At 40.0% G+C, this 26,686-nt stretch overlaps 1 protein-coding gene across 2 annotated transcripts in view; it reads left to right on the top strand.

The window, feature by feature from the left end:
* Positions 1 to 26,245, top strand: part of RELN (reelin) — a 289,653-nt gene extending 263,408 nt beyond the window's left edge. For both annotated transcript variants that reach the window (XM_065666462.1, XM_065666471.1), the window contains exons 49-64: positions 701 to 894; positions 1,989 to 2,245; positions 3,042 to 3,196; positions 4,012 to 4,226; positions 4,879 to 5,056; positions 7,374 to 7,549; positions 8,822 to 8,928; positions 9,334 to 9,576; positions 10,078 to 10,253; positions 12,005 to 12,078; positions 12,848 to 13,009; positions 13,351 to 13,508; positions 14,347 to 14,566; positions 15,569 to 15,766; positions 16,166 to 16,264; positions 25,141 to 26,245. In XM_065666462.1, coding sequence (XP_065522534.1) covers positions 701 to 894; positions 1,989 to 2,245; positions 3,042 to 3,196; positions 4,012 to 4,226; positions 4,879 to 5,056; positions 7,374 to 7,549; positions 8,822 to 8,928; positions 9,334 to 9,576; positions 10,078 to 10,253; positions 12,005 to 12,078; positions 12,848 to 13,009; positions 13,351 to 13,508; positions 14,347 to 14,566; positions 15,569 to 15,766; positions 16,166 to 16,264; positions 25,141 to 25,237 — 2,709 coding nt within the window. In that variant the 3' untranslated portion in view covers positions 25,238 to 26,245. The remainder of the gene's footprint in view (positions 1 to 700; positions 895 to 1,988; positions 2,246 to 3,041; positions 3,197 to 4,011; positions 4,227 to 4,878; positions 5,057 to 7,373; positions 7,550 to 8,821; positions 8,929 to 9,333; positions 9,577 to 10,077; positions 10,254 to 12,004; positions 12,079 to 12,847; positions 13,010 to 13,350; positions 13,509 to 14,346; positions 14,567 to 15,568; positions 15,767 to 16,165; positions 16,265 to 25,140) is intronic.
* Positions 26,246 to 26,686: the final 441 nt, after the last annotated feature.

Raw genomic sequence — 26,686 nt, forward strand, 5'->3', positions numbered from 1 at the left:
CGTACAGATAACCTTGGTATTACAAAAATGACCTAATAGTATTTTAGAAACATGTAAAACTTATGCTTTTAGATCTCTTCCATGTAAATGTATAACTATTCTATAAACTATATTCTATAAACTATATTCTATTCTATAAACTAGGTTCAAACTGATGCAAGCTTTCTAAAATAAACTAACAAAGCATTACATTTTCACTTCCTTCCAGCAGGACTAAGCAGGCGCCAGTAACTAACTGAGCAATGTGAAATATGTAAAGGATTATGGGAAAACACACATAGTAAAATGCTGTGCCATTTGATGGTTTGCATAAATTGAGGCATTAGCACATTATCAGCAATTCATTAATTCTGCCTGGAAAACCTTGTGTTTTACACTGGAGGCATGGATTTTTGTAACTGTTGTATTCAGAAGAAAGGTGAATGCAATCCTTGCTAGTGAATATTGTGAAGTTGTAGGTACAGCAGCAAAGTGTATGAATACACAATAGGAATTTTTAAGATGGAACATTGCTAAAATTATGTCCTCAGGCAATAGCATTTATTTTTCTGTTGTAGCTTTACCTTTCTTATAATTAGTATAATTTTGTACAATTTTGAAGGGTTTAGAACATAAAGTTACACTAACAGTGACTGTGTAGTCTAACAATTTTTTTGTTCCCAAGATTTGCCAGCCAACATATTTTTTTATTGCTTTGAAGGGCTGCAGCCGTATGTTGGTTACAGTGGACTTGAACCTCACCAGTGCAGAATTCATTCAGTTTTATTTCATGTATGGATGTCTGATAACTCCCAATAACCGCAACCAAGGAGTGCTGCTAGAGTATTCTGTGAATGGTGGAATCACCTGGAGCCTCTTAATGGAAATTTTCTACGATCAGTTCAGCAAGCCCGGGTTTGTAGATACCTTCTTCTGCCTATATAATTTCCTGTACTAAAGTAAGGTGGTCTTGAATATTTCATAAGAACCTATGGGACATAATACTGCTGTGGTTTGGATGTCACATCTTTAAGAGTTCAGCCTGTCCAGTCCTGCAAGCATTTATGAATGGCCTTAGCACATCTGCTTGAGCATTGGCCGTTGTGCAGCTGCTAGGCCAGAAATACAAGGGTAGCAAGGAGTCTGTAGCAGTCTGGTAGATTTGTAAATGGTTGCAGAGAGATAAATCAATAAATATTGTAATGACATCCATCTGGTTCTTTAAGATACTTCCTTTTGAAATCTGGTTTCTTACTGACAAGAGCAGAAAGTTATGCTTGAGCTAGTCTGACAATGGTGTATAGAGGAGAAACTGAATTTCTGCAGATATCCATCAAAAGGACAGATACACCAAACCCCTGTTCTCAGATATTTGTGATACTCAAATCATGCACAAATATGGGTGCACATTTTCCTCACTGTCTCATTTAAAAGACTCATAAAAAATGGGTCTGAGAGGGACCCAATATTTGTTATTTCATTTAAGCACACCAAGAAGTCATTAGCATTTTGACTGTACAAGAGATTTTAAGTGTGCTATCATCTGTTATAATGGAAGTAAGAAAATTGCGTTGGAACACTGCTGTCTCCTGAATGCCTCCAGGTTGAAAACAACAATTCTAATTTTACTTCAACATTCTCCTTCTTAGCACTTCCCGTAAATAGGACCTTAGTCTAGACTAGGTCTAGATCATTCATTTCATCCATAAGCACAGCTGGAGCACATGAAGTTGCTCAAACCATGCCATAGCCTGGCTGCTGGCCCTTCCCACCTCACTCTAAGCCCTGTCCCAGGGGTGACATTGGGAGTGATCAGGAAGGTGTTTTATTTCAGCAGTCTCCCATAGGGGAACACAGGCTAGATCACCCAGTCTTCTCGTTATTTCCCAACTTCCTCATACTCTAGGAAACAACAGGAGTGGACCTGGTCAAAGCACCTGGCACAGAGCATTGAGAAGTATCCTCCCTTCTGTGGCTTACCCACAACTCATTTCCCCTTTTTATTTCAGCTTTGTGAACATCCTTCTTCCCTACGATGCCAAAACCATTGGGACACGCTTCCGATGGTGGCAGCCTAAACACGATGGCCTGGACCAGAACGACTGGGCTATTGACAACGTGTTGATCTCCGGCTCAGCTGACCAGAGGACAGTGATGCTCGACACCTTCAGCAGTGCTCCTCTGCCGCAGCACGAGCGCTCCCCTGCAGATGCAGGGCCCACTGGGAGGATCGCCTTTGACATGTTCATGGAAGACAAAACTACAGGTAAAGATTTCACGTGGGTCTGAGTTAAAGAGCAAGAAGTCAGCACAGTGATTTCCAAAGCTTGCTGAGCCTCTGAATCTTTGTCTCACTGTGATGGGTATTACAGACATATATAGTCTTCTTGCTACAAAAGACTTGTCTTTTAGTTTTAGTTCACAAAATGCAAAATTAAAAGATGTAATGTAGCTTTCCCTTTTTTACTGCATAAATTTACTTAGAAAATTGATTTGTCTTCAAAGAAAGAAAAAAGGATTAAAATATGCCAGGTTTTCTAAGCAGATTCCTTAATCTGAGTATCTGGTTCCTATTTCCTGACATTTTTAAACACTCTTTAGGGGTATTAAGTTACATTTAACAACTAAATGTGGAGGATGTATTTCTGAATGTTTACAAGGCTTAACAACATATTAACTATAACAAGTTAATTGTGCTGGGGTACCTACCCTTTGTGGAGACATGTAGGCAACACCCATTAAAAAGTTCTCCCATAATATCCAGTGCAACAGAAGTTTACATTTTGAATAAGTCCCAGATCATTACTTAAGCATTAAAAAATAATGCTATGTTGCTTAGGTAAGACAGTAGTAAGAGGTGCTTTAAGCAATAAATGTGATAAATGTAATTAATATGTACATGGGAAAGATGAGGTACTGGCATTCTCAGGAGCAATACTAAATAATTCTCACATAGGCTGAAAAATAAAGCCATGAATCACCTTTAGTGGTTAAGACTAATCCCTGTTCTCTTTCATTTCTACTGTCATTGTATATTACTGATGTTGCCACTTATTTTCAAGTGAATGAACACTGGTTATTCCACGATGATTGCTCGATTGAGAGATTTTGTGATTCTCCTGATGGTGTCATGATCTGCGGGAGCCATGACGGCAGAGAGGTCTACGCAGTCACCCACGACCTGACTCCCACAGAAGGCTGGATTATGCAGTTCAAGGTAGTCTCTGTCTGCAATATAATTATGCAAAACCGCATTTTGCTCCAAGTCTGAATAGATCTTTCAGGAGGTAGAATGATGTATAGGCCTATGCATGAGCCATTCCCTGCAGGGAAAACTGTTGTTGTTAGTCCATCCTCCTTTTTCTTACCTGAGCCATGTTGGTCAGCTTTAATACCACAGGCTGTTCCCAGAGATGACACACCCTTCTCTTCCAGCACAGCAGTTGTATGGACATCATGTAATAAGGGCATATTACACATATACAAGGTGCCTATTGTGTTACAGCTGCTTGGTGAGGAAAAAGCAGCTCCAAACTACACCACAGTGCTCCTGTGTTGTCATGCATTCACATCAAATCTGCACCCAAACTGTCCTTTATATACCCCTTTAACTAAATTAAAGAAACAACCCAGTGATATGTGGAAGTTGTAGAGCCCTTTGCACATCTCTCCCATAAAGGTGGTCTGCCAAACATAACTGAGTTGGGTGGCCTCCTCTGAAGTATTCAGATCTTAGGTTGTTTGCAAGGGAAGATTATTAGTCATGGGATACTGGGGTGTAAGAGACAAGTGTCAAAACCTGGAAATCCAAAAAAGAGAGCTAACTAGAAGAAACTGAATCTCAGAATTTGGTACCTGTTCTTAATCTTGCAAATACTGATGAAATCTGTGGATGCCTGGTACCATACAAGCACTGTTAATGCCATTATTAACAGAAGAAAATTCTACAGTCAGTTTTCAGGTACAAACATTTTTTTAAACCAACCATCACGACAATTCATTGTAATTTATTTATGTTCTCTTCTTTGTTAGGTTTCTGTTGGATGTAAAACCTCAGAAAAACTTGCACAAAATCAGGTCCACGTGCAGTACTCCACTGACTTTGGAGTTAGCTGGAGTTACTTAGTACCTCAGTGTTTACCGGCTGATCCCAAATGTTCTGGGAGTGTTTCACAGCCATCTGTCTTCTTTCCCACAAAAGGATGGAAAAGAGTAACTTACTCACTGCCTGAAAACCTTGTGGGCAAGTAAGTATGAATTTATTATCCATTTTGTCATGGATTCAGTGCCTTCTGAAAAACACAGCAGAGGGTACCTCTGCCTATTCATTTTCTTTCAAGGAAAGTGCAGACCAGCAGCATCCACATTCATTACGTATGCTGCAAAACTTTATTTTCTGTCAATCAAGAATGACCATGTCTGAACAACCAGCAAAGTTATCCTTGCTTCTCTGCAATCGGTTCTTCTCTGTTCAGACAGATGCAGTCAATTAGAGAGTAGATCTATGACCTTAATGAGTGGAAAAATTACTCTTATTGTCTGCAGTAGCCACACATATGCAAACCATTTGTCTTTATCTGCAAAATTAAAATCCTTTATAGTCTTTGAGTAATTTTCTCAGGAAGTATAACCAAAATCGAAATTCTTTTACAAGAAGCCAGAATAGCCATTTCATCCCCAACAGTGCCTGGAATCCATCCATATGTCATAGGTAGTACATGTGTGAAAAAGAAGATACAGATATGTATAAAATCAATTTTAACAGATGCTGCCAGATATTACTTATGGAAGCTTGGAGAATAGTTCAGTCATAAATATATTGTGTTTCACTCAACTTCTTTCAATTGAGCAAAGCCATCTTATATATATGTCTGTTTTTCTTTATTCCTTTATGTCTAGTCCCGTGAGGTTTCGGTTCTACCAGAAATACTCAGATATGCAGTGGGCCATCGATAATTTCTATCTGGGCCCTGGCTGTCTGGAAAACTGCAGAGGTCATGGAGACTGCCTGAATGAGCAATGCATCTGTGATCCTGGGTATTCGGGTCCAAACTGCTATTTGACCCAAACACTGAAGGTAATTTTACTGCATGTTTTAAAGTGTGAATTTTGCCATGTGTTTAGCTGAGAGAGGAGAGATTGATCCCACTTGAAATTTATCTTTGATTTCTGTCAGCCTGAAGATACTCAAATCTATTTTCTGCCCTTCTATCATTTTTTAACAAAACTATTACTGCAGTATCCAAGAACAGATTTGTTCCTTTACAAATAACACTGCCTAAAAAAGTTATGATAAAGTTCACTGTTCATCCTTAGGTCACCATTATATGATCTAAATCACCCTTGCATATATGACTGTATTTGATCAAGACCTGTAGAAAGATTGTCTTTAACATAAAAAAGCTTACTGAAGTAGGAAGTACAAGAAATTGACATAAAATGAATTCACCTAGCTGATAATAGTGTTACTCTATAATACGAGAGTAAAATCTAATTCAGTACTGGTAATTTAAAAGTTAAAATATTTTTTAAAAGTAACATATTTAGAAAAGCGTGTAAGGAGCCCCAGATTAGTTTAAAATGCAGTGTTTATCATCTAATATTTTCTGCATCACGTAAGAACAGAATAGGTGTGTGCTCCACAAAAACAACAGGTTAAGCAGCATTCTGTATAAAGAGAATATAGATATTTAACTTTTCAGTTATCATATCATTTGAATTATTATAACCTGGTTTTCATCTGAGATACCAATTACATGAACAAATATCATTATCTGTTTGCAGTTTTTTTAATGGGTAATGTATTCTTCACATTAAGGACATTTGGGATAAAATCCTAGCAATTTTAGGGGAGTTTTACTACTATCTCCTTAAGGCCAGGATTTCAGTCATGGCATTGCTTTTATTGCACACCTGGAGGTAAGTGGAAATCAGAGATATATTCTATTCAAATATGTGCATACAGTTGCATAAATGCATATTCACTACCATAACCCTAAACTTTCATTGTGGTACTGGTTTTGCTGGGGAAAAAATACAGAATAGCAGTTTCTCCCATATATATTAGGTATGTACTGGAGTGCTGTTACATATTCTTTAATAATCATAGCTATGAACTAGACCCATTGTGGTGGCTTGACCCTGACTGCAAGCCAGATGCCTACCAAAGCCACTCCATCACTGCCCTCCTCAGCTGGACAGGGGAGTGAAAGGCTCGTGGGTCAAGATAAGGGCAGGGAGAGATCACTCACCAGTTACTGTCATAGGCAAAATAGATTCAACTTGGGGAAACTAATTTAATTTATCACCAGTCAAGTCAGAGTAGGGTAATGAGAAATAAAAACTAAATATTGAAAACACTTTTCCTCCACTCCTTCCTTCTTCCTGGGTTTAACTTTGCTCATTAATTCTCTACCTCCTCCCCACCAGCAGCACAGAGGGACAGGGAATGGGGGTCATGGTCACTTCATCACACATTGTCTCTGCCTCTCCTTCCACCTCAGGGGAAGACCCCACACACTCTTCCCCTGCTCCAGCATAGGGTCCATCCCATGGGAGACAGTCCTCCATGGACTTCTCCAATGTGAGTCCTTCACATGGACTGCAATTCTTCATGAACTGCTCCAGTGTGGATCCGCCAAGGGGTCATAAGTCCTGCAGCAAAACTGCTCCAGCCTGGGCTCCTCTCTCCACAGGGCCTGCTCCTGCTCCACTGTGGTGTCCTCCATGGGCTGCAGGTGGAATCTGCTCCACCACGGACCCCCATGTACTGCAGGGGCACAGCTGCCTCACCATGGGCTGTACCACGGGCTGCAGGGGAATCTGCTCTGGCACCTGGAGCACCTCTTGCCCTTCTTCTGCACTGACCTTGGGGTCTGCAGGGCTGTTTCTCTCAAGTATTCTCCCTCTGGCTGCAGCTGCTGTTGTATGGGTTTTCCCCCCTTCCTAAACAGATCATCCCTGAGGCTCTCCCAGTGTTACAGCCTTGGCCAGCAGCAGGTCCATCTTGGAGCCTTCTGGCATGGGCTCCATCAGACAAGGGGAAAGCTTCTAGCAGCTTCTCATAGAAGCTACCACAGTAGCCCTACTGCTACCAAAACCTTGCCACACAAATCCAATACACTCATTCATTTGCACATGCCAATTTTAGTGTGCTGTATTACTCCCAAGAATGTTAGAACCCAGCCCTAATGTATGTTCACATTTAGCCAATTCAGTTCAAGTGGCCAAATGTCCAGCCAAAAGTGTGTTTAGCCACCCTGAAAAAAATTCTCACAGTGTTCATGAGACTTCAGCTCATGTTTTAGCTCAGTTTAGCTCAGTGCCAGCTGTGATCGTCACAAAGGCTTCAGAACATAATTACCTGTGCTTTATGTTAAACACTTTACTTACAGACTTTTCTGAAAGAGCGCTTTGACAATGAAGAAATTAAACCAGATTTATGGATGTCCTTAGAAGGTGGAAATACCTGTACCGAGTGTGGGATTCTTGCAGAAGATACAACTCTATATTTTGGAGGTGCAACTGTGAGGCAAGCTGTCACTCAGGATCTGGACCTGCGGGGGGCAAAGTAGGTCATGTTTCTATGTCATTTTAATGGGGAACTCTGTTAAACACTGACAAAGCAGCAGGTAACATAGCTTATAGCTCAGGGAACTCCTAGGCCATCACAAGCACAGTGCTGTTTCAGGTAGACACTGATGAGTTACGATTCTCAAAGCACTGATGCTTTCAGATGAGTCACAGAGAGCAAGGCTCACCCTACAAGAGTGAGAACAGTCTGCTATGTGCAGGTAAAGAAGCAGATTCCCTTCCTCTGGGATGTCCTGGAGTCATTAAGACACCACAGTCTCCTGGGCATCACTGTCTCCACTCCTGGAGGCACCACCTGTGTCTCTCACTGAGTTCAGGACATAACCTCTGCTGGTTGTGCTCTCTTGGGTGCCCAAACAAGACCTATTTCACTCACATGCTGTAGAAAAGGATGAGCAGGAGAGCAATGGAATTATGCCAGTTTAGACAAGCTAAGGATATGATGACAACTAGAGGCAACTTCAGCATCATTCCCCTTGACTGTATGGGTTTAATGAAGCCACATGCTCTCAACTCTGTAATTCAGTAAGAACTAACTGAATCACACAAGCTTTCAGAAAGGAAGGGCCCTCCAGGAATCTCTAGTCCAACCTCATGCTCAAAGACAGGTCAACACTGAATTCAGACGAGGTTGCTCAGGGCTTTGTCCTGCTGGGTCTTGAAAAACCTCCAAGGACAGAGATTCCTTGGTCTCCCTGTACAGCTTGATTCAGTGTTGAATTACCCTCACAGTGATTTCCTCCCTTCCCCATTATGTCTGGTGAGGATGCCCACTGTCTCCCATACCCAGCCATCTCCTCCAGGCTGAATCAGCCGTGGTCCTGCAGCCTCTCCTCACAGAGCATATGCTCTAGCCCCAACCATTTCAGTGGCTTCCATTGACTTTGCATCAGTTTATCAACTTATGTACTTCATTGGTGAAAGGGCACCTTGTTGACTCATGCTGAGCTTCCTCTCCATGAGGACTCCTAGGCAACTGTTAGCAAAGCAGCTCCCAGGCAGTCAGTCCCCAGCCACTACCACTGCAAGGAGTTATCTTTCCTAGGGGCAGGACTTTGCCAAATTTCATGAGGTTCCCATGAGAATTACCAGGCAATGTTTTTGGAAACCTTTGTTCTACTTGTACATTGATGTTACTTCCTTAAGAATGCTGCCATTTTGAACATTTTCAGCACATCCTCTAACAGAAAGCAAACCTACTGATTTGTGCAAATCTTTAACAGATGTAAACTTACACGTTTACTCTTAGATTTCTACAATACTGGGGGAGAATTGGGAGTGAAAACAACATGACAACATGCCACAGACCAACTTGCAGAAAGGAGGGAGTACTGCTAGACTATTCCATTGATGGAGGCAAGTACATCCTGTAATTTCAGCTAAGCTAAAGCCTTGTTCTCTATTCAAGCACCATGAATATCTGACAAATTGTCAGAGAGATCCAAAATAAGATCTTTTTTAATTGTAAAGTTATTTTTGTCCTTACAAATTTTTCCCCATCTAAAATTTCCATCTGTTGCTCAGCTTTCCATAACCCTCCCGCCTAATTTCAGTAATCAGTACTTGCAGCCAATTCAATTATTCTATGTGATTACAAAATTGCTCTAGAAATAATTAGTTGCCAGCTACCCTTAGAAATTAAGACTTGCCTATCAGAAGGCCATAGCTATTATTTTTAACTATTACTTATTATCTTTAATCTTTTAGAAGATTCTACCATACAGTTGTTTTTATTACTAAACCTGCATCTTTTCATTCTAGGGATAACCTGGACTTTGCTTCATGAGATGGATTACCAAAAATACATCTCAGTCAGGCATGACTACATCCTCCTCCCTGAACATGCTCTGACCAATACAACCCGCTTACGTTGGTGGCAGCCTTTCACCATCAGTAATGGGATTGTGGTTTCAGGCCCCGAACGGGCGCAGTGGGCGCTGGATAACATCCTGATCGGAGGAGCAGAGATCAACCCCAGCCAGCTGGTAGATACGTTTGATGATGGTAAGAAAAGCTGTGGCAGCTAATCTGTTGTCTGGCATTATCTTATCTAAGATAAGCCCTGTGAGCTTGCAAGCAGATGTTTTCATTTTGTAGACTAATGCTGTTATTATGCTATTCTTCATGCTACTGATAGGGGTGTGTAAATACATATACATGTATATTCAGATATGTAAGTGTGTATATATATATATGTATATACCTATAAGAAAGGCAATGTTTTTTTTTTTTATTTCAGTCAAACTAATTTCATGGTAGTAAAGTTTTTTTTAATAATTTTTTTTAAAGTACTATTATTTAAACATTTTAATTACCTCTCTGGAGCAGAGGTTTTCATTATGTGTTAGTAGCTTACTTACTGTGTGTGTGTCTCATGACAGATAAATAGCATAAATTTACTGTTTATATCACTAAAGTACTGTATCTAATCATTCTGTGGAATCATTACCAAGCCTTGATATTTATCAAGACAATGCTGTAATTGTATTTAACTCATCTTAATAGAAGGCACCTCTCATGAAGAAAACTGGAGTTTTTACCCCAATGCAGTCAGGACTGCAGGGTTCTGTGGAAATCCATCATTCCATCTCTACTGGCCAAATAAGAAAAAAGACAAAACACACAACATCCTGTCCTCCAGGGAGCTCATTATACAGCCAGGATACATGATGCAGTTTAAAGTAAGAAATGTTCTCTCTCTCTTTCCAAAGTAAAGTATGCAGTGAAAAATCACCAAATGTGTCTCCAGAAATTATTCTTCTTCCAACTAGGATGCCCAATTTGATGAATAATTAATAATGGCATTTTATTAGCATTTAAAAGAAATTCTAAAATGTAGGTAATGGGAACCAGAAAGGTTGCGTAATGTTAAATGTCAAATTATTCTGACTGCATGCTTTGGGGTTACTGAGAGGAATTGGAAGTCTAACCCCTTTTTCCTGAAACTACTGGATCATCAGATACAGTAGGCATTATTTTTTAAGGTCAGAATACACAGCATGCAGAACATGCCATTTTCCCCTAACTCGTGAATAAGCAGAAAAGGCAAAGTAGAGGCAGGCTGGAGAAGAGTGGCTTATGGAAAATGCAAAAGTGCTCAAGCAGGAGTACCTCTTCTGACTACTTGTGTCATGGCAAATCACCTAAATAATCAGAGAAACACTTCTAAATATTTTACTTTGGTTTAGGGTAGAATTCTGCACAGGGCCAAAAGCAATGCGTAGTTATTGTCCAGGAATGCTCTAGGCCCTTCCCCAAGCACCACATCTTAAATAAGTGAGGAACTAATATGAAAGCAAGGTTACCAAAATAGTCACCCATTTTCTTGTTATGGGTTTTTTTCTTGCTCTTCTGTTTGAAAAGACAGTTCCAGAATTTTCCATCTTCCACTAATCAATATTTTCATCTTTCCACAACATTGTTGCCTATCTTATATTGACTGGTTAATGTAATCCATAAAGCACCGCTTTCCCCACTCACAGAGCATGCCACCTTCAAGGAAATTATAAAAGAGGAGTCTGGCATGCTTTTGACTGCTGAAAGCCAAGACCCACCCCAAGCTTCTTATTTTACCCAGCCTGTCATCTTTTTCCCCTGTTTTAAGGCCAAAACTATGATGTTCAAGGCCAGGTTGGACAGAGCCTTGGATGACATGGTTTAGTGTGAGGTGTCCCTGCCCATGGCAGGGGGGTTGGAACTAGATGATCTTAAGGTCTTTCCCAACCCTAACTATTCTATGATTCTACGATTCTATAACCCACCACCATTTAATAGTTCACATTACTAAACTCTCATTGCAAAGTTTTTCTCTCCTGACTCTCTCCTTTTCCTTCACCAGTCACAGCAAAGATTTTATTTCTAAACTAAACTCAGCTTTAGTGCATGGCTGCCATTTGGTGTTGAAGCTCTTTAAATTTAGCGTTTTGGTATCTATTCAGTTCTGTACATTAGGTACTGTAACCTTTCCACTCTAATATAACACAAATATGTCTATTGTTTTAAATAGAATAATTCTGTTCTTTAATTAGATTGACTTGAGGTTTATATCCATATGTTTATCATTATACGTTATAAATGTCATACATAATTAACTCGTAGTTAGGTACTCAACTTCCTGAAATGCCAAGGAGCTACCACATCTTTATGTTTCAGAGCACTGTTTATTTAGATATCTAATTTGAACTTTAAGAATGTAGTGTTAGGTTTCTATTTGACAATAACAGTAGCAATAAAGTAAAATTCATTAACTCATATCTGAAGTGCTGCATCTTTTGTTTTCCATCTACTTTTGATGGATTTTGTCCAAGATCTAAGTTGGCTATCTGTTTTACATACCCCATAAAGAAAAAAAAAAGGAGAGCAAGACTTCATTATGTATCCCATTAAATGTCTACCTGATTTGTTATAGCAGCCAATATTATTTGTGCTATAGATCGTGGTTGGCTGTGAGGCAACTTCTTGCGGGGACCTGCACTCTGTGATGCTGGAGTATACAAAGGATGCCAGGTAATGACAGCAGAATACATAGGCCTAAAAAAAAATAATAGTATTATATTAAAAACCTAGTGCGCTTTTGTTTATTAAAGCAGGATCTGAATAAAGCCTGTGTGCAAGCACTGGGATTTGTCTACAAAACCCCCATAAATGTTCTTTGTAATTTATCCCAGATGTTGACAGATTCATGGCATTGAGTTTGCAGTTACAGCAATGAGCATATTCCTGTAAACATGTGCTCGCAGAAAACCACATTCACAGGAAACTGTTGTTTTAGTATGACACAGGACCAAGTGGGACTTACTTAACTCTGAATTGTTTTTCAGCTAGTGAACAATTAATAACACTGTATCCTGTGTGGCTGTATAATAGTGCACTATAATTTATAAAAGTGAAGGCATATTCTGTGCTGAAATGACTGTAGGAGAACATGAAGCAAATTCTGTTGGGACTCTTTTGAATACTGTAAGAGAGACTAAGGAAGAGACTCCTGCATAGTTCCTTCTGTCATGCCAAACCAGATGAGCCTTGGATGGGACTCTGCTGTGTGTACCACCATCAAGGGCTTCACAGCATGAAAACCTGATGCTAGAAAGACCTCCCTGGTTGCAGCAGTGCTTCAGCCTCTCACTTCTTGTCTAGTTGCGTCTACAGAACAAGCATGGAAACTATTACTGACAATCTCTTGGGTTTGTTTAATATGACGGGCAATGCCATGACCTGCTTCCCTTTCAATATTCTTCCAGTTGTTCTAAATCATTTGTTTGTTTGTTTCCTACAGGACAGACTCATGGCAGCTCGTCCAGACACACTGTCTGCCTTCCTCATCTAATAGCATTGGCTGCTCCCCATTTCAATTCCATGAAGCTACCATCTATAACTCTGTCAACAGCTCAATGTGGAGAAGAATAACTATCCAGCTGCCTGATCATGTCTCATCCAGGTAGGTTACTGAAAGGTCAGCTCGCTGTGGACTTACAAAGTGCCAGCCGTCTTGCTGGCACTGTTAGCTTGGAACAACTGGAGAATTAAAAGTGCCTTATTGCTGGATTTAAACCTGATACATAATTCATGATTTCCAGAAAGGTTTTTGTTAACAGAAGTGGCTACTGCCAGTGACATAGCCACCACCCATTCAGGGTGGGTCTTTCCAGTTACTGAAATCACAGCCCCTTCACATGACATTTTTCATTGCATCTGCTGCTAGTGTATTTGAACATCACTGAACAGATGTGCTTAATTGCTAGATATTGTAATACACTGTCTGGATTTTGGTATTTACAGTGCAACTCAGTTCAGGTGGATTCAGAAGGGAGAAGAACTAGAGAAGCAAAGCTGGGCAATTGACCACGTGTATATTGGGGAAGCGTGCCCTAAGCTCTGCAGTGGCCATGGATATTGCACAACTGGAGCCATTTGCATTTGTGATGAAGGATATCAAGGTTTCATTTCTTCAATTTCTTTCTTATACATCTGCTACAGTCTCATCTAGGTCAAAATCAAACACAAAAAGTGATATATGTAAATTTATCACTGGATTGCTTGAGTAACAAATTCTAAATTAAAAATTTGTCGGAGCTGCAATTAACTATTCTTCCCTCCCTTTCTGGTTTGAGTCAGTAGTCTCTCCTGTCTGTATTGTATGTAAAGCCCATTTAGCCTTCAATGAAGGCAAAATTTGGCTACCTGCCCACCCAAAAATGGCTTCCACCCTTTTACTCGAAGAATGCACCCACTCCCATGGGATGTGTACATGGAAACCAGATGTTGGCAACTGGCACCTGTAATGGACTCAGTTCTATGTCATAGAATGCTATGACAGAGCATTTGCTCTAATCGCTCAGTGCAACTAAGCACATGTCCAATGGTACTTGAGTGCCCTTGTTAAATTCCAAGTGCTTTGTGGGAGTGCAGCCAGTGTTTATTGTCTTCCAAGAGTCTCAACTTTATAAGATCAGATCCCTTCCCGGTTTAGATATGCTTCCCTTCAACTGGCAATTTGAGGTTTCTCATATAGGCATCAATGCAAAAATCGGAGAAATGATATTGCAGTTCTTGCAGTTATACTACTGTAAAAATTAAGACTCACAGCCTCAATCTTCTAAAAATGAATGCTGTACAGCAATATGCACATTATTAATGGATCTGCTAGTATACTCAGCCTGTAGTCACACTGTATATTGGACCTCAACCTTGAATGGAATCACAATGAACTGTAACTCAATTTTATCAATTCTTTTGATTTTTGTATGGTTTATAACTTCACTGTGTCATTTCTAGGTGATGACTGCTCTGGTTTTAGCCATGACCTCCCCAGTTATATTAAAGATAATTTTGAATCTGAAAGAGTCACTGAAATAAACTGGGAAACTATTCAGGGGGGAGTGATAGGGAATGGATGTGGACAGCTGGCACCCTATGCCCATGGAGATTCACTCTATTTTAATGGATGTCAAATAAGACAAGCAGTGACTAAGCCTCTGGATCTCACCCGAGCAAGGTAACACTTTGAGTCTAAAAAGCTCTTTTAGCAGCTCATGATAAAGGAAACTCTTCATATATTTGTGCAGCCATGTAGGCCAGTACTGATGAGGATGGACTGACCCAGCTGTACCATGCAGTCAGATGTGGCTGGCAGATAGATATTAGGGTTGGCAAAATGCTTTGTGACTTCCATTTGGGAGATGGAGAGTGAGAAGGAAGCGATGTCAGATGAAAAGGTCAGATGTTTTCCTCATGCCCAACAGAGCACTCTCTAGTAAGCCAGCACTGACAATGAATCCATTGGCAAAGACTGGACACCAGACTGTCTGGACCAGTGCCTGATCTGATAAGATAAATCCCATTTTTGCATGTGCCTCCACGACAGTTATGACTAAAGATGCCATTAGTAATCACAGACTCATTTTCCTGTTTCAGTTGTCAAATAGAATTACACTCACATGGCAATAAACAGGAGTATCTTTTTCATCTGTTGAGCCTCTTTGGCCATGGAAAACCAAATGCAACCAGCCTGTGCTGGCTCTTAACAGAGTGACAGCTTTATGGACTGGTTTGTATTTAGCTGCCTAAAGGAAGATTAGAAACAAGATGAACTGGCAAACAGGACAGATGTAAATTAAGCTCTTTCTTTCTTATTTGAACACCCACCTATCTTTTTGGCACTTGATTATATTCAACTTTTATTTGCCCTCTTTTTTTTTTTTTTATTTTTTATACACTCATTTGCATGTTTATATTGTTTATCTATCTGAGTTTTCTGTGGGTACATTGTAAAATTGTATCTATTGCCTCCAATTCCGTGGCAATGTTATACACAATAAACTATTACTTTGAAAGGGGAACTGTCTGAGAACAGTTTATTTTGCATGTTAAAAGTAATGATTCTTCAGGATGCTCAAAGTTTTCATAAGGTAACTGCAATAAACCTGGAAATGCTATTTTCCCGATTTGAAGGGGTTTTTTGTATATTGAAAATACCTTTTCTCTCTGTGTTTTACAGCAAAATCATGTTTGTTTTGCAAATTGGAAGCATTTCACAAACAGACAGTTGCAATACCAATCTGAGTGATCCCAACACTGTAGACAAGGCAGTGCTCCTCCAGTACAGTGTAAATAATGGAATTACATGGCAAGTAATTGCACAGCATCAGCCAAAGGACTTTATACAAGCCCAAAGAGTGTCTTATAATGTTCCCCTGTGAGTACCCAGTCACATTTCTTTACCTTTAAGGGCAGAAGATATATTTCTACTAAGAATCTATCTTTGCATCACTGTGCAAGTAAAAAGTTTGATGAGAGGGTAAACAAAGAAGAAAACTTAAGGGGAAGGCTGATTAAGAAATTCCAGCCTAATGTTTACCAATATACTTGAAAGAAAAACAGGTTGCTTGTTTTAAAGATACGATAAAAAAAAATCATCCTTATCTCTGTGCATTTTTCAGCATTGTTTTGCATGTTTTGCATGTACAGTGTGTTGATATTCAGGGGTGTAAAATAATGCTTTAACTTTGCTCTCAGTTCTGTTGGGGGTTAAATAGATATATGCAAAACACCAATAGTCTGGAGCTCTCACAGGCTCTTGTGTTTGTGATGACAGGGAGGCACGAATGAAGGGAGTCTTACTGCGCTGGTGGCAGCCCCGTCACAATGGAACAGGTCATGATCAGTGGGCTTTGGACCACGTAGAAGTCGTCCTGTGAGTATCAGCTTCACCTCATCCCACCCCATCTTAGAAAGCACTGAAATTCCTCCTGCATGCCATGAGTGTTAAACTCAGTAAGAATTGCTGTGGGCCAGGGAATCCTTTAAGAACCAGTTTTTGCTAATGCTCTGCCCTGACTGTAACTGTCAGTGCTTAAGATGGCCATGAAGTAAGTGCCACAGCAGGGGTGTTGTGCATCATGGAAAAATGCAGGAGGGAAAGTGGGGCTTTATCACAAGCAAGTATTGGTATGGTCCTGTAATACCAGCAATGACTGTGAAAAAAATAGTGCTGGGACATAAGAAAGGGTGTTCCCGTTCAACACTGTGCTGCCATGTAAGGCTGATTTATATCCTTTCAAAGATACAAAAGAGTCTGCTGTATTGCTCTTTGCACAAAGTAATGTTGTTGTGCCTCTGAAAAATTTGCATTAGCAACTAATGCCTTATTCATTTCCTTTTTTTAGTAAGAAGGATACTGTTCAGAAACAGGGTTCACTATATCAGGTTCCTATGGTCCGAGCTCTATATTCATCCCCTTGTCAAGATTTTACCAAGTGTCTGCACCCTCCTGATTCTCCCATTCTTGAGATGGGTTTCGCTGGCAGCTAACCCGTTTTTCCTGTGTTACATCACGAAGAGATGACCTGCTTTTTCTCTAACAATTTAGTTCCAGTAGAAGTGAAATGCTAGTGGCTTCCCGGGCGGGAACTCATCGCTGACAGTGGTTGGCAGAGAGAGGCGTGCCTGCTCCATAGATAGGTTCAAACGTTCCTTTTATTGAACAATGTAAAAAACAGCAATGAAGAAATTGGTTTTGGATGACCTCCAGACTGTGTAATTATAACCATGAGGTTTCTGAATAGCAGAGATACTGCAAGTAATGTTTTGTAACAGTAGCGAAGTTAATTAGCTGACTGCTAGCTAGCCCTGTTCGTTCCACTGAGAAGCACCAGCTTGCATGGCATTCATATCAATCCCAAATCAGTCTGGCCCCAACACTGAGTTAATTGTACATGTTCTGCTGCTTTCACACACCTTGCTGGGCTCTGCTTCCATAACATTATGTTTAAAACTTGAAGGAACAGAGGGACGGATGTGATTCCTGGCTTAGTTAATCGATAGCTGTAAGATGCTGCATTAGGAATGATATGGAAGAGTATGAACCTGCAGGAGGTTCACAGTGTTTAGAAAACCTTGGAAAAGGGAACTGGTAGTTCTGAAATATCCCCATATTCTTCTACCTTGCGATTAAAAAATAATTATAATAAAAAGGAAAAAAATCAGGTCAGAAAAAAAATGGAGCATAATCCAAGCATGGAATTAGGGTGTGTAAGTAGGAATAGGACAGATCTTTAAAAAAGTGATTCTTAGGCTGAAATATGGAGAACTTCCTTAACAATGAGATCTGCAGGTTGTAGACTAGACACACAAGTTGAGTGGTGACAAGTCAGTCATATGGGATATATTATACTAGAATGCAGACAGCAGTAGAAATGCTACAGCAAGTAATCACTTTACCTAGAGAAGGAACTAGATGTGCAGACAGTGCCTCCTCCCTTCTCTTCTTTATCTCTTGTTAAAGAGCTTTAATGCTCTTCTGAATTTTGGCCAAAATATCAGACTAGAGACAGAGAGTTTCCACCCTGTTCAAGTGACACCTGGTACAACCCACAGAGGAAGACAGACCAGACTGATTTCTCCCGTAACAAGTACTGTGAAATGTAGTGCCATGACAGCCCATTTCCTAAAGGCCAGATGTGGAGTTCTGCTCCCTGCTAACTACAACATTTGAGACGTGCTGCTCTCAGGAAAGGCAGAATTACCTGCTGTGGTGCATCTGGTTCATATCCTGGCATGTGCTTAGACCTGACAGGTGGCTTCGACCCCTCTGTTTTGCTTAAGTTCTCTCTGTACCAGCCAATTCATCAAAATATTCTGTAGGCCTCTTAAATTTTATTTGCAAGTAACCTGCAAAGGGTTCGATAAAGCCTTTAGAAGGCTTTCTGAGAGGAGGCACACTGTTCCTTGTCAATAGATACTCTTATTTGGGTTTTCCTTTAGCTCTGCTGTTTCACTTGGCTACCTCACACGGGTCACTTTAACCCCAGCGCTTGAGTTTCTTCACCTGTAAATAATGAAGCCACTTGGGCACCTGCACAGAGTGCTTCCCAGCATACAGAAGGGAGCCTGAATCAGTGTCTGTTAGCACTAATCCTGGATGATCCTGCATGCACCAGGGATTCACACCATGACTACTATGGATAGGATTTTGCTTTAATTCTTAATATTCTTCATTCTCCAATGAAGCGCACGGAAACCTTGCCTGGGCAGCTGTCTGGCAAGAGATGATGAGACAGCAACCGTTGAGCAGACTAAGGCTTGGAGTGAGAGGGCAAGCAGGGAGAGCACCTGCCAGCAGGGAGAGCTGGTCTGTAGGGATGTAGCACAACCAAGGATTTTATTTCCCATTCAATATGGGGGATGCCCCTGCCCCTCCTTACAGTGCTGACCCCAGGGACAAATCTGTGAATACCTGCATTCCTGGTTCTACTCTTCTCAGCAATCTAAAGGTTTGAAATTTATTCTGCCACAGGCCTAGCTGCCGAGCCATAGTGCAGATAGCACTTACAGCTGATGCACAGCCAGGGTCATGCCACTCTGCTCAGTCCAGTTGATTTCTGAGTCAAGGACCACCATCCTCTCACCAGCAAACATATTTTCAGAATGCAATTGCTTTGTTTCCTTTCACTCCCAATCTAGTTTGTTGGAAGAAAAAATAAGATGCCAATTATACATGCATGCAAAATACCTGGCAGTGATAAGAAAGGACAAAGAAGGATGGTCTTGTATATGACTTCAAATCATTTCTCTTTTGAATGAATTAGTTGAATGACTCATTAAAAAGCAGTATCATTAAGACTGATGCAGCTGCAAATGGTGCTCAAATTGAGCACCTCTTTTGAACAGGTGAAACACAATACCTGCTTTACTATGTTATACATTAAATTGATCTTGCCAACTTAACTACTTGCCAACTTATTTTAACAATGGCTGATGTTGGTCCTGTGGTGGGGAGAGGATACTAGCTGTCAAGTTCTCCAGTCCCTTTTAAAGCTAGTGCCTATTATTCCTCATTAGTGCAGCATTTTTTCTTTCTGTTCATAAAGAAAGCTTTGGGCACAACTCTCACAATTTGCATGTGGCTCTTCTTAGGATAAAAAAAGTACTTCATCCCAGACTCAACAGTCGTTTCCTGTGCCCCTGCACTTCTGCCCAAAGAAGAGCCATGTCCAACTCTGCATTTCATTTGCACATTGTTTTTCTCTGGAAGCACAGCTCTCAACCTGTCTGCTGCACAGACACCACACACTTTTTTTGCATGTGCATTTGGAGCTGCTGTATGGGGCAGGCCCTTACAAACCTCTCAAAAACTTAATTCTGGTCAAAGGTATTGAGGATTAAGGAGTAATGATAAGCTGAATACTAAGGGTCTGGTGCTGCTCTCTTTGCACCCCAAAACTCATTCTGTGATCCAAAGGAATTTGAGTTCTGCAAGGAATGCAAGAAATATTCTCCCCACCTACTTACTTTATGGTTAACTGTTGCATAACAGAACAAATCCTTCCATAGCCATCACTCCATGCTCTTCATTGTCAAGATATTACCACTTTTTTGGCACAAATGATTTCGTGAGAAATTATGTTGCAGTTGGTGCAAAGAATGTTATCCTTATTTTGCAACATTAAAATACAAATTATACATTCTAGTTCTAACAACAAGTGCTCATGTAGAAAAGCATTTTCATTTGCTTCATTGTTTCAGTAAAAAGCAATGATTTGAAAAATGCATTTAAATTGAAGTATCAACACAGTTACGATAAACAACAGAAACAGTACAAACATTAGGTAATGATATGAATATTTACAACATTTATGCCAAATTTAATATGATGCTGTCTGTGCTTTTATGATGTTTTTATTATATCTAAAAAGTGCATGCTGAATTTTATAAAAAAATATATATAACATTGATTTGAAATATCAGGAAATAATTTGTTCAATTTTTATTTTCAAAAGAGATGAAAAGTCGTATATTGCCTCTAAACCTCATCAGGGTTTTATGACTAATCACAGTGCTGCATGCATTGAAAGGCATATTCTAACTTGTGTTGTATTTCATTGTTTGCTGTCATTGGTTTTACACTAGAATAAGGTAAGTACTTTCCCTGAATCAATAGCAAATGTGTGTTTCTGTTACAGCTACGGCTCTTTCACAAGGTTTTGTCAATAATTGGTTGGTGGAAAATCATTTGTACTCTCTGAGATGCACCACGTAGCTCTTGAGGGCTCTGATCCTGCAGCTCTTCTCGAGGGAGCACTGAGAGACGTTAAACTAAGCAGAAGGTGTTCAGCAGATTACTCCATACCACAGTGGGAATTTCACTGAGGTTGCAGTGAGAAGGATTTCTCCTTCTCCTGCAGTGCAGCACGACCCAATGGAAGGCACCTAGTGCATTGCATGGGTGACCCCTTAGCTCCAACAGGGAATTCCCACTTTTTTAGTGATTACAGAGCTGAAGCCACAGCCAGGTAGTGTATGTCAGTGGACCTGCATGGTGGCATAGCTCCTTAGACACAGTGTCTCCCTGGTAGTTTTAATTTTTCTGGTTTCTTATAACTCTGCTGCTTTGTATTGTTGCAGTTAATAGGTGCCACTAATCAACATAGTTACTGAGCTCTGGATTTAACTCTTGACCTCACCAGAGCCAAAGAACATTTCTCATTGATATGAGCCATCAGGACTTTAGTGAGAGCACATGACATTTCTCATTATAGTACCCCCCTGACAAAGCAAGCATTTGTAATTCAGCCTCAAAACTTACTTACCCCAAGGCTCGTCCCAAGAGGCAGCTTTTGCTGTTTTCTAAGGCTTTGTTCATGTTTCATCTTGTTATACAAATATTTTTGTTTTGATTTGGTTCCTATTGTGCCCTGTCAATTAAAAATAAAAACATTTTAATATATACTGGGGTTTTTTACCACTTATTTTTCATTCCATTTGATCCTGTTCTATGTAAAAAAATTCAAAAAAAAGAAAACGATAGCAAAAGCATGGTAAAGCCTTTTATCAGACTGTGAAAATACAAATTAAATTTGTTATTAATAATATTGAAAGCATTCTTAAATCCACCAAATGCAGCCATGTGTAAGTACTCCTGCAAACTATAGTATATATTTCTTACCATGATTTTATAAAGCACTGTTGGTCTGTCTTCTACAGTGCTTGCCTACTATCAATATGTAAAAATAATTCAGAAACATAAATATATACTTTCTGTGATTTTGTGAATACAAGACTATACATACTATACAGTATGATACTATAATATATAGGGTATACATACTTACCTATAGCAAGAGTAAAAATCATACTATTTTCTATAGCAAGCATGAAGTTTTTATGTGGCATTCCAGTAGTCGGAAAGTCTATCTCAGACATTGGTGGGGACAAGTTTAACCATGTCAATGCAAGCTAAAAAAAATAAGTTCTTGAGAATTCAGATTTCTCTTATTTTTCATACACTGCACTGCTCTGGTGGTCAGTGTGAGACACAGATGTTTCTTTGTAACTTGTTGATCATATAAAATAACAAAGCAGAATGATATATATAAATAATAAGTAAATCTCTTTTAAGTCATTAGGTAACCCTTTCTTTGTTCCTTTATTCAATTCTTTATTTTCCTTTTTGGCTTTGGTTTTTTGTTTGGGTTTTTTTTCCCCCTTTGTTCATTATTTTAAACATCTTCATCATAACTTTAAGGCCAGATACAAAATGTTTAGGTGTTTGAAGTGAAATGAAGGCAAGATGCACCTAGCAGTGTCCAAAAGGAGCCCTGTAAACCTCTGCTCACATGTTGCTGAATGTGAGCATACCAAAGGCAGGAGGGAAATGCATGAATGTGAAGGCCCCTGGGCCACGAACCGTAGCTCAGCATGTGCCCTGGCTGTCCAGCCTAATCTGAGGCTTTTGCAGCCAAGCTCAGTCCAAAATTTAGGTCCAGAAACAGCATTTTTTTCATCCAAACACATTGACAGGCTCTGATTGGTCCCATTTACCTAGAGCAAGGCCACTCAGTTTTGGGCTGTGCTTTCTCCCATGTCCCCATCTCCTGTATTTCAACTGCCCAGCAGCCTTCTCCCAGCAGATAGGTGCTCCATCCTCACTTCATGGTTACTGTGCTCTCCTGAGATGTCACCTTGAAGGCCCTGTGTCTAAGGAATCACCCACTTACCAGGGAATGGGAATTAAAGGGAAGGCAAGATTAAGACCTCCTTCAAGCCTCATGACCAATGGCAGCCACATTCAAAAGCAGGTTCAGGGTCATGATTTCCCTCCTGCCTTCCTCAGTGAGGCACTCAGCACTGGACTGAGTGTGATGTTCCTCTGAGGTGACTGCAAGACCAGAATAAAGACTGGTTTTCAATGCTTCTTTGCACCTCAGCTACCAAGTGGCATTAAAACTACATAAAGCTGTCTCACACAAAACTCTTACAAATCCTTTTCACTTGAAGAAGTCAGGTGAAACTCAGGACAAGTCAGCCTAAAACATTAACTCCTCTCTCAATTGCCAAATGCTCTAGAGCTGTGCCTTCCTGTGAGAGTGCCAAAAGTCATGCTGAGTGTAGATCTACTTGCTTTTGCTGTCACCAGGAGCTGGTCTTTGTTTCATTCTTGTATGTACATTCCAGTGGCCAAAAAAACCCAAAATTATTAAAAATTTGCAAAGCCTTGGAAAACCAGTTGGGAAGCAATTTGGATTTCCTTGGGGGTTTATACTTTAGATTTTGACACAACTGCTTTTATTCAGTTCAGTCAATTGTGTTCTAGATCAGCTGTTGAAAAGGGTGTAATTTTGTTATAAAGATTTTTTTTATATTAAATTAGTATACTTCAGCAAAAGACGGCTTTGCAGGATCATATGTATTTTGCAAAGCATGCAATTATCCTTTTTTCCTAAGGGCCACATTCACTAAAAGTAGGCTTATGCACTAGAGAGGAAAGTATGACTGGTATGAGTATTTAACTTCATACCCACAGAGAAAACTCACAAGTGAAAACCTGCCCTGATTTCAATGGGAGATTTGTTCAGTGCAGTGTCCACTCCAGGCCTTTACTTCACCAATCACCTTTAAAATCTTACGGACTTTTTGGTTTGGAGGGTCCTGGTACCATCCAGTCCTTTGGAGTACAGAGGCTTAGGCCAGGCATCCTTCTCCCACTGCAAGACAGACAGAAAGCACAAGGTCCTAGGTAGGTAGGGAGGATTACGACAAAGCAGGAATTAATCTAAGACTGCACAGAATCATTACAGTTTTTCAGCTGCTTTTCCCTGGAAACCAAAAGAAAGTTCGGCCATGGAGTCACCAACATTTCCTCCTGGGTGAAGCTCCTTACACCCGTTTGAATTGTTCTTGGGGTCTGCATGGTCTCTACTCTGATCTCTTAAAGAAGCTGCATCCTCTGACTATATCTATGGGAGTATCTCATATGCTGGTTTTCCATGTAGAGAAAGGGGTTAGATGGCTCTAGCAGCAGTATGTGATACTATTTTTATTTTTAAAGGTAGTTCCATAGTCAAAAGGTCTTTCTCGTGCCCTGGGACTCTACAGTGCATAGTGTACAAGTCACTGCCTCTCATAGCAACATCTCATCTGCTTTACACATCTGGCCAAGTGCACTGCATGTTGCAGGTCTGAGAGGAGACATCCTTTATCAGAACTTCAGCACACAAAAAACTTTTCATTCTCATGTAATTCTGAATGCAGTTTGGCTGTAGATCTCTGTAGGCCTGTATTTGTGTGCATGTACTAGGGTTTTGGGTGTGTATATAGACAAATCAAGAAAAGGCATAGTCAGATGAAGCTCTGTGGCTGTTCTGCAGCCCCCTGCCACAGCAGAGGCAGGGGGATGTACAGGATCTGCACAGTGGGATGTGTGGTGCTGTACATGCAGTTCTCTCCAAGGTGTATGCAAGTCTATCTAGGCTATAAGTTGATTCACAAGGATGCACCACAGACGCTGTAGCTCCATTTCCAAAGCTGTGCAAATCTGGAAACTGAAGCCAGTTAGGTGGGTTTCAGGTACCAAAGTCCCAGACAGCCATGTAGTCTGCTACTGCCCTCACAGTTCTTTCTTCCCTCAGTGGAAGAAGTAGAAACCTAGGTGTGATGGGTCTTGTCCTTGTGGTTTAAGCCACCCAGGACAGTCCTTTAGGTAGGTCTTCTGAATGAATATCCCTTCTTCAGCTAGACTGCAGTCAGTCTCTCTCGCCTGATCTCCTTCCAGACATGATGATGCTTATTTCTGAGATCTTCCTTTAATTTTGGGTGGGGTTGTATAAAGGAGGGAATCATTAAATCTGCATAAAAGTGTTGTACTTCACTTCCTATATGGTAAAAGTGGAAGATAATGGACTAAAGCTTTTCTTCTGTTTTCAAGATAAAGCAGTTAATGGCAGAAGACAGAAGGATAACTGGAATATAAAACCATTGTAGAGAAATGCCATGTATTGAATGAAGTGCATACAGCTTTAGTGAATCTGGCCCTAGGCAGCACAAATATTCATTAGCTGAAACCTCTTAAACTTTCCCTAAAATTATGAATTGTAAATAAAAGCCAAGTGGGACAGATTCTCAATTGCCTTGTACCTCGCTGTTGTATAAATGGTGCTTTTCATGCACCAGGCCTGAAGGGTCATGCAAGGACAAAGAAGAATCTGCCCCACTAGCTCATTCCTCCAAAAGAATTTAAAGTACATCTCAAAGACACTGACACTCTTCTCTTCCCCTGCCCTTTGATTTTAACAGCACTCGCAAACAAAATTACATGATGAATTTTTCACAGCAACATGGGCTCAGGCATTTCTACAACAGAAGACGAAGGTCACTTAGACGATATCCATGAAGAAATGAGAAATTTATTTTTTTTTCCTCCCAACATGTGATGTGTTGCTTTCCATTCTTTAAATCTAGCACTGCGTCTGGTATCAGGACTTTTCTGCAACTGGCTGGATGAATAACTGAAAGCCTTTCTCAAGACAGAGTGCACACCACTTTTTCGCACTGTGAACTAATGAGAAGTGACTTATTTTCTCATAGGTAAATGTTTTAATGTTGATGTGTCTGTGAAAATTGTGATCTGTTGTAATATCAGTTACAGTGGCAGTATTGGAAGTAAGCAACTAATTCTGTTTAACAGGAAAAAGAAAACATTTAAGCACAAAGACTTTTCAGATTTTATGTTTAAAAAACCCTACATACTAAGTACAGAATTTAACATTCTTTGTCACATAGGTATTTAAGTGCACTGTATTTCAGTTCTGTGTCATTTTATATGATTAAGTTATCATTGTTTGTCCTCTCTGTATTATCTTCTACAACATGACACATTGGCATTGTATTTACTTGTTTTGTTGTTGTAATACTTTCGCTGCTGATTTTTGGGCTATTTACCTTCCAACAAAATGTATTTAAAACAAAAATTCGAAGTACCTAATCCAGAAGATGATTGCAAAAGTAGTTGTAAAGGCACTGATATCCTTCAGTCTTATTCTTTAATATGTCTGTGGGTTAGCATTGTTTTGTGGATAAAAAAAGAATGCTTGACATTAAACTTTTTTCTACCAAGGAGCTGTGGAGGAAGCCCCAAACAGAAGTTCCCAATTCCCTATCTAAATGTAGTCAGTTCTCTGCAACTGATTTACTTACAGTAACTGCCATTTGGTGTCTGTAGTAATGAAGTGATTTGTAAACAGTGAACGTTTCATCGTGTTCTCTTTGGTGTTTGTTTCTATTGCGGGTCATGTTTGTATCTTCTGATGAAGTTGTATCTACACCAGCAACGTTATAATGCCCCTATAGCCCTAAACTGTCTATTAGCATAAATAAAATGCTTCACTTTATGGTGAACCAAGCTAAAGATCCTTGCTTCAATAAAAACAATGTCAACAAAGAATTCTGATGTTAGACTTTGCAAGCCATGAAATCATAGTCCAAATTATTTTGCTAGATACCTAGATTTTAATGCAAACATCAGTGGTATTTTTTAATATTTAGTACATCACTCTTAATTTGCAAATAACATAAACCAGGAGATCTTCCCAGTCTCACCTGTGGGCTTAACATGGTCATCGGAACAGGTCCTGGTGCAAGGAAAATGGGACCATGGACCAATACACACTCGTCCGTACCTGCAAACCCAATATGCAATGTGCAAATAGGCATTTCAAAGCTCTGAGGAGTACAGTGCAGCAGATAAAGAACCCTGTTCAAAATAAAGTTAATTCTTGGGATCATAGAATAGTTTAGGTTGGAAAAGACCCTGAAGATCATGGAGCCCAACTGTTGCCCCAGA

Source organism: Lathamus discolor, chromosome 1, assembly GCF_037157495.1.
Source record: "Lathamus discolor isolate bLatDis1 chromosome 1, bLatDis1.hap1, whole genome shotgun sequence".
In the NCBI taxonomy this organism is placed as follows: Eukaryota; Metazoa; Chordata; class Aves; order Psittaciformes; family Psittacidae; genus Lathamus; species Lathamus discolor.